General features: G+C 44.8%; 1 protein-coding gene across 1 annotated transcript; it reads left to right on the forward strand.

Moving 5' to 3' along the window:
- The first annotated feature begins 1,203 nt into the window (after window positions 1–1,203).
- Window positions 1,204–11,003, forward strand: LOC149446767 (peptidoglycan recognition protein 1-like). Its single transcript, XM_089652714.1, has 4 exons — window positions 1,204–1,287; window positions 3,650–3,851; window positions 6,335–6,453; window positions 10,408–11,003. Exons 1-4 carry the CDS (start codon window positions 1,233–1,235, stop codon window positions 10,584–10,586), a joined length of 555 nt encoding a protein of 184 aa, XP_089508840.1. The 5' UTR covers window positions 1,204–1,232; the 3' UTR covers window positions 10,587–11,003.
- Window positions 11,004–12,420: the final 1,417 nt, after the last annotated feature.

A 12,420-nucleotide genomic window follows, 5' to 3' on the forward strand; every position in this document is an offset into this window, starting at 1 on the left:
CTCCTATAGATTTACCAACAACTATTGCATTTCCGGGGCTGCCTAGTTGGCTATGAAACGAATGGATTGGTTAAGGGGATTCTAAAGGTTCATTTTTTTTATAAATAAAAAATATATTTACCTGCTCTGTGCATTGGTTTTGTACAGAGCAGCCTGGATCCTCCTCTTCTCGGGTCCCCCACAGTCTCTCCTGTCTATCAGGTGCTTCCATAGCAAGCAGCTTGCTATGGGGGCACCCGCTGCTCCGCACGTCCATTCACACACTGAGCCGCAGCTTGGCCCCACCTAATGGTCAGCGTTTACAACCACTTTAAGCAGCCCACAGATGAGTTCGTTTTTTTCGTTCAACTAGTGGGTTCAACTAAAAAAACTGACCTGATTCAAAAGCGATTGGGGAGGTCCTCTCCAGTGAGATATTGCATTTTGACAGCGTGGAGACTTTCCTGCCATCTCAATACACTGATCAGCATTGTAGGCTATAGCCTGCAGCACTGATCAAGCGGAGAAAATCCAACAGGGTGGTTGTACAGAAGTTGATTGCTAAATCATTCAGGCTCCTCCATGCTGTGTGACTGATTCCCTCATGCCTCATTTGTAAGGCGCTCCGGCTGGAGGTCACACTCCGACATTATCACATGCAATGCAGGTGGGAACGACAAGGACTTGCCCACCCGCCCTGGAAAGACGAGGAGAGTGCTGGAACCTGAATCACATCCAGGGGCGGACTGACCATTTGGAAACTCGGGCACTGCCCGAGGGCCCGGGGTCAGTAGGGGGCCCCATGAGATGCCCCTGGTACCTTTTTCATAGGCTTTTTTGAGTTTGGGCAAGGACACAGGGGCCCCATGATCCCCTATTGCCCGGGGGCCCCATGAGTTGTCAGTCCGCCCCTGATCACATCCTATTATTCTAACCATAAACTTAACTCTTACAATGTGGAGGGGGGGCAGTCATTGCAAATGTTTTTCTCTATTTAAGAGTTTGGCTTTAAAGGGTAATATAAAGAGGTTGTATCATTTTAACTACACATATTACACAGACCAATTTTCAGAAGAGAGGTAGAGCCTGCTGCCCATGTGAATGAACCCTTAGAGACTGGAACCATTGTTTCACTGTAAATACCAAAGTTTGTTCTTTTGTATTTGTTCATCTTGTTATATAGGGGTTTGAATTTCTTTTTAAATGGCCCTTTCCCCTTACAGGATATTCCGATTCTGTGTCTTGGTGTCACCATGATCCATTGGCTCATCCTTCTGTTGGTGCTCTGTACTAGCATACATGCTCAACGTAAGTGATCAGTAGTTTTCCTTCATGTTCTATTTTAGACCCTGCACAAATGGCCAATTTGCCTCCTGGTTCTCCTCCCTCATGTTTTTCAATCAACAAATCAACACCCCCCCTCCCTACAAAATGTTAATGGGAATCAAATCAGGACTTTGACAAGGGCAATCCATAAACCTCTATGTAATCTTTTTGAGACATTCCTTAGTGGATTTGCTAGTGTGCTTTGGACAGTCATCACAAAAGACTCATTTCAAGTTCATTTTTTGGTCAGATGGCCTCACACTCTCATCTAGCACACTTTGATATGATGCAAAATGTATAGATTAGATTAGATTCAACTTTGTCATTGTGCAAAGTACACGTACAGAGCCAATGAAATGCAGTTAGCATCCAGCCAGAAGTACATAAATGGCCCATTTACAATAAATAACAGTATAACAAAAATCGGGGTATGGAATATACAGTAATACCATAATCGGGGCAATGAGTAGTGCATCAATGGATGAAATATTCAGTAATGCAATGGTGAATAAAATATACAGTAATGCAATATTGTCTAATGATTAGCTGTTCAATGCTTAAACAGCCACAGGAAAAAAACTATTTTTCAGTCTATTTGTACGGGCTCTGAGACACTTGTATCGTTTGCCGGATGGAAGGAGTATGAACAGTCCATGGTTAGGGTGAGAGGCATCATTAGTGATGCCTCTCGCCCTTTGTACACAGCGTTTTTTGTAAATGTCCTCCAAGGTGGAAAGCTGAACACCAATATAATTCGTTGAGCGGTTTCCACCACCCTCTGAAGGGTTTTGCGGTCTGAAGCAGTGCAGCTGCTGTACCACACTAAGCAACTTGTGAGGATGCTCTCATTAGTACAACAATAAAAAAATTTCAATATCCTGTAGCACAGACAGGATTTTTTAAGTTTCCTCAGAAAATATAGGCGCTATTGTGCCTTCCTGATCAGGAAGTTGACTCGCTCAGGCCCTGAAGCAGCAAACCGACCTCAAACCATAACATTTCCACCACTATGCTTCACAGTTGTTAGGAGGGTCTTTCCTTAAAATACTATCAATTTGTGTCAAACATGTCTACTGTTTCTATGAGCAAACAGTAGACATGTTTGACACAAAGGCAAAAATCTTTGTCTTTAAAATGATAGTAAACCACTAGTATGCATCGTATACTAGAACATTATGTAAAACTTACCTTAAAATGAAGCCCTCCAGCGGCACGCTGTCACTGCTGCAGAGGCTTCCATCTTCAGCCGGTCTTCCTTCCAGGTTCATGAGCTCCAGCTGTCTGACAGGCCGGGCTGCGATGCCATCACTCCTGTGCAGGAGTCCCTGGCCACGGCACACAGCTCGGAAGGATCGGCATGGGTATGCCATTCCTTCAGAGCGCTTGCGCCGTCTACAAAAGAGAGAATATCTCCTAAAAGGTGCACATTTAGGAGATATTCATTTTACCTACAGGTAAGCTTTATTATAAGCTTGCCGTAGGTAAAATGAAAAAGAACGAGTTTACTACCACTTATTTGATCAGTCTTCAGAACATCGGTCCAGAAGGACTACGAGGACTCGTAGAAGGTATATGTTCAATGGCCAGCTAAAATCTGGCTCAAATGTTCAAAAAAGAACAAAGGACAGCAAAGGCTTTTTCCTAACATCACTCTCATGCAGAATGAATAAATATAACCGTTTAGTGTACGTACCCCAAATGTTTAAAGTTTTGCTTGAACTTCTGCAATAATTTGTTGGAATTCTTGGAAACAATTTTCCACTCTTGGTTTGAATTTGCTGGGCCGCTCAGTTATGGACAAATGAGCAGCTGTTTGAAATCAAAATCTCTTGTAAAGTATATACATATGATATATACATACTCTATATAAGACAGTCACACTCTATGGGCATTCCACCTCTAAGCCTAAAAGAAAGGGCAACAGTGACTCAAAACGGAGCATTGCTATAACGTAGGACCAAGGAACCATGGCGCAGTTACTTGTGGTAACTAGGTGTATTTTGCTTCAATCTTCCAAAATGACTTAAACCAGTGGCCTCCGAATGTGGCTCTTTACTAGCATTTATACAGCCTTTGGGGCACTGTTCCTCCCACTGATACCATTGACGAGGCCCCATTCTTTTCACAATACCAACAGACACATTGTCTACTCCCACTGGCCACAGTCCAGCCCCTCCAAAGTCTGTGATCCTTTGTTTAGAAAGTTTGGAGACCCCTGGCCTAAACAAAAGCCAGTAGTGAGGTAATTGGTTGACTGGGAAGGTCCTTTTCTGTGCGCATGTTGTGTAATCTAGGACTTGGATTTGATGATTTAATTTTTAATATCCCTTCTATTAATTTTTAGGCTGTCCAACTATTGTAAGCCGATCACAATGGGGAGGTAGGAACCCTACGTGCAGGTCTAGACTTTCCACTCCAGTACCGAATGTTATCATCCACCATACTGAAGGCGCTTTCTGTAACTCACAAGCTACGTGCAGCGCTCAAGTCAGGAACATACAGAATTATCACATGAACAGCCAGAAATGGTGTGACATCGGATACAAGTAAGAAACATTGAAAATGTGGATTAATTAATTTAGATGATGATAACTAGGTGCTGTACTGAGGTCCTTTGTCATACGCAGCGAAATGTAGAGTTGGTATTTTAGACCTAAGTAAAGTGGGGAAGTGTTAGAACCCCTGTCAGGGTTACTTTGCTGCCGTGTCCCCATAATGACAACTCATTCTCGCTTTCTATCTCACTAACTAATGCTACTAGGAAAAGATACATGAGGAAATTTAAATGTTTACAGTTGTCACAGAACAGGAGGTTAGAGGAAATCTTCTGATGGGGCCCTGTATCCCTGTGTCAAGCATAAAAGACACAGGGGTATGGGAAGAGTTCTTCCTGCATCCTACTGTGTCTCTGGAACAGGACATGGGAGATCTTCCCGCTGTGCCCTGAACAGCAATAAAACCTTAACACAATAACAAATGGCGAGCTAGATTTTCTTAAGGATTGCTGAAATTGTCACTGAGCGCACTGGCAATGGTTAGGCAGAACTCCACAAAATAGAGACTCCCATCAGAGACAAGGAAAGGATCCAGAGTTGAGAATCCACACACATACAATCCAATGACCAAACAAATGTCCAAGAGTCCACGTTTTTAATTATAACATTGATTCATAGCAGAAACATTCCAATGTGTATCTTGGGCCAAACACAATCCACTTTTATCAGGGCTTTGGAATATTGGCCATGCTTAAATGGACTCAGGAAAGTATATGGGTCAGGGAAACTCGCCCTGAATGTGGGAGTACCTATCGCCCTGAATGTGCTCATCAATGCCTCGGGTCAGGCAGAGAATATGGTCATGGGAAACTTGAACATTAAGGCAGTTCCCAAACGTAGAGATGAACCATGTCCCTGTGTGCAGTAATATAAGTACAGAGTTCTGAAAAGTGCTGTCCCATGTCACTACACCCTGTTGCCTGATGTATGTTGCATTTAGGAGGGATGTCTCTGAGACCAGGCCCTCTCCACTAGTCCAGTGTATCTCTGTTACCTCCATTCCAGTAACAGAATGGGGTCCCGCTGTGCACTTAGCGCGCACCTCATGCATGCACTTGTTAACTCCTTCCATCTCGTATGTGAACTAGTCATGTAACTCTATAATGTGGGTTCGGTTCCAGTTTCTATTGGAAACTGACTTCTGAGGAGGGAGCCAGAACATCGACCCTCTCGCTACCAAAGGACCCATCACCTATACCAGGTACCAAACTTCCCAAACAGCTGTGATGTACCCTGCTCTAGTCCTTAGTTTCCCATATCAACTACATTACTTCTCCTGCTTGACTTGCCGAGTAGACCACTGATAGTGGCCTTACGTCATATCTTGTGTGTGCTTTACTGATCCAAATTCTTTGAATATACCCGAACGAACCTGCACCCCTTTTAAATAACTTCAGACCAGGCTCGAAACAGCTGATGCAACTTTACTCAAAAGTCGTTCAGCATTACAGTCCATGATGAACATTGGCTTCAGAATCACCCTAACTATTCTTAGCTGGCTGTCCAGGCATATCTCCAAAAGTTAGAAGTCCATTGCTGGCATTCTCCAAGATTTGTTTCCGGATTCCCAGTGCCTCTGATGGACTGCAAGGCACAGTATTCCTCCTCCAATGTAGTCGTAATATGTCCTGCTTGGAGCGACCGGACAAGAGCCCCAATCCCAGCCTATATTTTCACTGGTGTGTAGGCTGGATCCAAAAAGCCCGGTAACAGCAGCACACACATTAACCTCTCCTCCTCACTGTGATTTACTGCTTGGAACAGATTCAGAAGTATAGGCAAAGCCACCATTGGTGAATGCAGTGCAGACCTACGTATTTGGTATCTGCTTACCCGAGTCCATTTAGGCACAGTCAAAATCCCTAAGCTTTGATGAATGGGGGGGGGGTATGTTTTGCCCCCAAAACTCACTGAATGTTTTCTGCTACAAATCAATTTTATCATTCAAAACCTTAGACTCTAGGATGTTTGTTTGGTTCTCTCATTGGCTTATAAGCAGGGGCGGACTGACCATCTGGAAACTGCCCGAGGGCCCGGGGTCAGTAGGGGGCCCCATGAGAAGCCCCTGGTACCTTTTGCATAGGCTTTTTTGAGTTTGGGCAAGAACACAGGGGCCCCATGATCCCCTATTGCCCGGGGGCCCCATGAGTTGTCAGTCCGCCCCTGCTTATAAGCCATAAAACCTTGGCACTAGTGTCAACTTTTCCTTGCTTAAAATGTTGTTTCTGGATTTCCAGTTTAAGTGACTTTGTAAAGACAACACGGAAGAAAAAACATATTTATGATAGAATGATCAGATTGTTTCAGGTTAATCCTGTAAGGTGGCTGAGAAGCTCTGCCATTACCTATTACATGGGTTCATTATAAGTGGGTAGCTTTTGTCTCCCAATGGTAGATGGGTGAGAAAAAGCTGCTGGAGACTATTATTTGAGGAGTAATCATTTGATAACAGGAAATCTTTCAATATTTCACAGCTTCCTTGTTGGAGAAGATGGAAGAATATATGAAGGTCGTGGTTGGACAACTATTGGAGCTCATGCTAGCTCCTATAACTCCAAATCCATTGGTATCAGCTTCATAGGATCCTTCACCAGTAAGTGATAGTGGTGGTATTGTAGCAAGACCAAAGTAAGAAGGGGCAAGCTATAATAACTGAAAAGATTTGCACAGGCATGACCTATAGTCAGGGGAGGACTGACAACTCATGGGGCCCCCGGGCAATAGGGGATCATGGGGCCCCTGTGTCCTTGCCCACACTCAAACCACACCCAAAAAAGTCTATGAACGGTACCAGGGGCATCTCATGGGGCCCCCTTCTGACCCCGGGCCCTCGGGCCGTGCCCGAGTTCCAAAATGGTCAGTCCGCCCCGGCCTATAATTACCCCCAAGCCTCTTTCTCCCCCTCCAGATCATGTCTCAGCGGTAATGTTCTCATTTACCTTGTTTCTGTAGCAAGAAACAGCTTTAATTACTCCCTGTGACATCTTCAGACTTGAGAAACTTTTGCAGGAGGTGGGATCTGTGGGGTGCCCTATATCAGTTTCTAATGGCAGAAGCCCCCCCTCGACCAAAATACATCCCCCAAGAGTCCCTTTCCTACACATAAGGGTTGATTTACCAAAGGTAACTAGGCTGTTCACTTTACAGAGGAAGCTGCACCACTCAAGGAAATTTGCCCCAGAGTGAATGTGGTGAAGTTTCACTTTGTAAAGCATAGTCAATCTTGTGTAAGGAGAATAGAAAAAACAGCATTCGTGGTAGCATATCATTGGATGATGGCTCATTTCCTCAATGAAATCCCCTTGCACAGTTCACCTTTCCTTGCTAAGTGAACAGTCATTTGGCTTTTAGTAAATCAACCCCATTGTGTGTGGGCAGGATCCTAGGCAGCAGAATTGTTTATGGAAGAGAAAGCCATGTATGCAAGTAGAGATGAAAAGAGAAAGCTGGGGGATAGACAGAGTTCTGTAGTCCAACAGAGAAGAACTGGCAGAGTTGACAATGTTGGTTGAGTTTTTGGTGCAGCAGAGGCATCGTTGCCAGCCAACAACATGAAGTTAGGAAGTTATGAGCTCACTGGATTTCCAGCAGGATCACCAGGTATTTTTGTGCACTTGCAGTATTTTTAACCACTTCCGGACCGCCCTGTAGCAGATACACTGCCACAGGGCAGCACGGGTGTGCAAAATCACGTATATATACGTGATTTCGCATTTCCAGGTAGGGGGCACACGCGGTCCCTACCCGTGCCGCCATTCGCGGCCGCAGCTATCAATCATAGGGTCCTGGCCGGTGATTATTCACCTGTGCCCGGTGATTGCTGAGCATCTCTGCCGGGGAGGAGAACTGTATATAATCAATACAGTTCTCCTCCCTGTCAGCTAGTGCACACTGCTTTGCATGGCTGTGCACAGTGTGATTACAGTGAAGCAAACAGACAGAGCTACAGGGAAACACACACAGTTAACCCTTTGATTGCACCTTCCTGCCCAGTGCCATTAGTACAGTGTCAGTGCTTTTTTTTAGCACTGATCACTGTATTGGTGTCACTGGGGATGTCAGTGACACCAAGTCAGTTTCCCCCAGTGTCAGAATGCCCACCGCAGTCCCGCTATAAGTTGTTGATCGCCGCCAATAAAAAAAAAAAAAAATTCCAGTATCTATACCGCCATTTGTAAACGCTAAAACGTTCACATAAACCAATTAATTTACACATATTGGGATTTTTTTTTAGCAAAGTCATGGAGCAGAATACATTTTGGCCTAAATTTATGAGGAAATTTGATTTTTAAATTTTTTTTTTACTGGACATGTTTAATATCAAAAAGTCAAAAATATTGTTTTTTTCTCAAAATTGTCGGTCTTTTTTTTATAGTGCAAAAAATTTAAAATGCAGAGGCGATCAAATATGTATTCACTATATCTGGTCTCCCAGAACACTGCATTCACTATATCCGCTCTCCCCGGACCCTGCATTCACTATATCCGCTCTTCCCGGACCCTGCATCCACTATATCTGTTCTCCCCGAACCCTGCATCCAGTATATCTGGTCTCCCCGGACCCTGCATTCACTATATCCGCTCTCACCGGACCCTGCATTCACTATATCTGTTCTCCCCGGACCCTGCATTCACTATATCCGCTCTCCCCGGACCCTGCATTCACTATATCTGTTCTCCCCGGACCCTGCATTCACTATATCCGCTCTCCCTGGACCCTGCATTCACTATATCCGCTCTCCCCGGACCCTGCATTCACTATATCCGCTCTTCCCAGACCCCGCATTCACTATATCTGTTCTTCCCGAACCCTGCATCCAGTATATCTGGTCTCCCCGGACCCTGCATCCAGTATATCTGGTCTCCCCGCACCCTGCATTCACTATATCCGCTCTCCCCGGACCCCACATTCACTATATCTGCTCTCCCTGCACCCCGCATTCACTATATATGGTCTCCCAGGACCCTGCATTCACTATATCCGCTCTCCCCGGACCCCGCATTCACTATATCCGCTCTCCCCGGAGCCTGCATTCACTATATATGGTCTCCCAGAACCCTGCATTCACTATATATGGTCTCCCAGAACCCTGCATTCACTATATCTGCTCTCCCCGGACCCTGCATTCACTATATCTGCTCTCCCCGGACCCTGCATTCACTATATCTGGTCTCCCAGGACCCTGCATTCACTATATATGGTCTCCAAGGACCCTGCATTCATTATATCCGCTCTCCCCAAACCCTGCATTCACTATATCTGGTCTCCCAGGACCCTGCATTCACTATATCTGGTCTCCCCGGACCCTGCATTTACTATATCCACTCTCCCCAAACCCTGCATTCACTATATCCGGTCTCCCCGGACCCTGCATTCACTATATATGGTCTTCGCGGACCCTGCATTCACTATATCCGGTCTCTCCGGACCCTGCATTCACTATATCCGATCTCCCAGGACCCTGCATTCACTATATCCGGTCCCTCCGGACCCTGCATTCACTATATCCGGTCTCCCAGGACCCTGCATTCACTATATCTGGTCTCTCCGGACCCTGCATTCACTATATCCGCTCTCCCCGGACCCTGCATTCACTATATCTGGTCTCCCACAGTACACAGAAGATGGAAATGCAATTATTTTATTAAATATAAATTGCTAAATACCTTTTCTCATCAGCAGTACATAACAGTCTTGTGACTTCTATCAGTGTTCAGCAGAGCACTGGTTAAAATTTGTAGGAGGAGATTTCTCTAGGAGGATGCAGAACCCCTGACCTCTGTCTAGGCAGTGCTGATTGGCCCTGTGCTGATTACATGCACTCTCCCAAGAAAAAAAAACCTCTCTAGCAATACTCACCAAACTGAGCATGTGCAGTGTCTCCACACGATATGTCTTATCAGGAGATAAGAAGGGGACACTGGAAGAAGGGAAGGATCAGAGAAGACAGGATCAAACAGCCTTTTTACACAATACAGAGGATTAACCCCTTAGGTTCCACAGTGAGTATACCAGGCATGATTTACTGCATATACAGACTGATTTTCCTGTAGTGGGTTCAATAACACTTTAAATGTGACTAATTTGTACATAGAAATGTGGGAATATTATATGGTAGAAAGGGCTAACCCAGCCCTATACTGATAGGTCATCAACCCAATCTAGTATATAGCATCAAGATAAAAAGGAAAGTGAAGGCTGTTCAAGGATGGCCCATCAGTATAAAAATTACCCTGAATTTGAAAAAACATGTATATTTTATTATAAAAAGTCATATAAATCTCAAACCCAAATAATATCACCATGTATAGATATTTTTTAGGTATAGAAGTAGCAGATAGAAATTGTCACCTACCCAAAAAGTCAACGCAGTTCGCGGTCATGGCCGCTTCTTCAGGACTTCACATTTTCAAATGGCAGATACCTTATTACATATAATTTCAATTTAATAGTCAGCAATGCAAACATAAGAACATTGCATAGGTCGGTGTCTAGAATTTAATAAATAAATGTAACTTCTCCTCTACCTTTGTCTCCGTACTGCAGATCGGGCCCCCAACAGTGCAGCCCTGAATGCCGCTAGACAACTTATCGCCTGCGGAGTGCCAAGAAATTTTATCCAAAACAATTATGTCCTTAAAGGGCACCGAAACGTAAATCCAACGAGCTGCCCAGGAAACAGCCTCTACAGAGTCATTCAAGGATGGCCTCACTTTAGGGCTTGAGATGAATCAAATCAAGGCAGCCAATTTACCCGAGCCGATTTGCTAAGCTTTGGTAGAGAAGATACGGCTAAGAAGATGTATCTGCATATGTTTGTGTGCTTTGAGTAAGCTCATTGACTTTCAGCTTTCATCACTGGGTTTCTCCTCTTCTGCTCTCCCATGAAGAAGGTGTTGAGCGGACATCTGGTCTCCTCTTGCCCGTTCCACCTTTTCTGGTTATGGCAATGGGGCTTTGACCATGTGTGTTTAATTAGAAAACCATAAAAAGAAAGCATCTAGAACTATATTCAGGAAAGAACTACAGAAGATGGATGTAATGGGTTGAATACACTTAGCTAGGGGCAGACTGACAACTCCTGGGGCCCCCGGGCAATAGGGGATCATGGGGCCCCTGTGTCCTCACCCACACTCAAACTACACCCAAAAAAGCCTATGAAAGGTACCAGGGGCATCTCATGGGGCCCCCTACTGACCCTGGGCCCTCGGGCAGTGCCTGAGTTCCCAAATGGTTAGTCCGCCCTTGCTCTTAGCTCCAGGTTGTCCACTTTGAGATACATCTCTTTGAAAATGCTAATGGTAGTGCAGCTGTGTCATGAGCTCATTATCCAATGAAATTGATCGCCTTCATAGATTTCTGTTGCAGTAATTTAATAACAAGGATCACGAGGAGTGAGCTAATGGTATCACTACACTCCAATCAGAGATTTTTGTAAGAGTTGTATCTTGGATAGGACAGCATGGAGGTAAGTGCATAGACCAATGGTCTCCAAACTGTGGCCCAGGGGCCAGATGTGGCCCTTCCTTATCCGGCCCTTGGGGTATTTTGTCTCTCACTGATACAAGATAATTCATCCCATTGACACCCACGATGAGGCACTATTCTTCCCACTGACACCAATGATGGGGCACTATTCTTCCCATTTACACCAACAATTGGGCACTATTCCTCTCACTGAAACACACCATGAGGCACTATTCCTCCCACTGACACTAACAACGGGGCATTGTTCTTCACACTGACACCAACGATGGTATACCCAGTGAAGTGACTGTCCTCAGGTGATACACAGAGATGAAACAAATCCCCCTACATAAGTTGTATCTGTTTATCTGCAGTCTTCCTTTCTCTACATCAGTTCAAAGTGACAAAATGATAAAGCTTGCAGAGCTCAGTGAAGGAGAGCTCTGAGAGCTGATTGGAGGGAAGGGACACACACCCCCTTCACACAGCACACAGGAACAGAGCTGAGACTGTCAATTACAGGCTGTGTGCTGCAGCTTTGTACCCGTCACCTTTTTTCTCTTGATGTCAGGTAAACTTGTCAGTGACTCATGCAGATAGCAGAGGAAGAAAGCAAAAATCTCACTTAGTGCTCTGGATTGAGACAAGCTTTTCTTTCTGGCCTTCTCCCACTTGCCAGTTGATGTATTACAGATTGTCAGGTTTTATGCACACTCAGGGGTGGACTGACCATTCGAGCACTCGGGCACTGCCCGAGGGCCCGGGGTCAGTAGGGGGCCCCATGAGATGCCCCTGGTACCTTTCATTGGCTTTTTCATAGGATTTTTTGGTGTGGGCGAGAACACAGGGGCCCCATGATCCCCTATTGCCCAGGGGCCCCATGAGTTGTCAGTCCGCCCCTGTGCACACTGTATATGTTTGATGTGTGATGAATAAACCATTGTATCTCTTGCTACTACATCGAATCTTTTGATTTGTTTTACTATGTCAATTTTTTTGTAACAAACCTTACTGTTTATATATTTTCTATATACTCATTGTGGTTTTTGCCATACAAAGTCCCAGGGGAACATTTCTAGTTTTCTTCGATCT

This window comes from Staurois parvus, unplaced genomic scaffold (assembly GCF_062004578.1).
Source record: "Staurois parvus isolate SC_StPar_1 unplaced genomic scaffold, SC_StPar_1.0 ptg000691l, whole genome shotgun sequence".
Taxonomy (NCBI): Eukaryota; Metazoa; Chordata; class Amphibia; order Anura; family Ranidae; genus Staurois; species Staurois parvus.

Bases quoted from the DNA above. Each gene is read 5' to 3' on its own strand.
- LOC149446767 (XM_089652714.1), top strand. From the start codon at position 1,233: ATGATCCATTGGCTCATCCTTCTGTTGGTGCTCTGTACTAGCATACAT. The intron at 3,852-6,334 runs GTAAGAAACATT...AATATTTCACAG, and splicing joins TGGTGTGACATCGGATACAA to CTTCCTTGTTGGAGAAGATG. The intron at 6,454-10,407 runs GTAAGTGATAGT...TCCGTACTGCAG, and splicing joins CTTCATAGGATCCTTCACCA to ATCGGGCCCCCAACAGTGCA.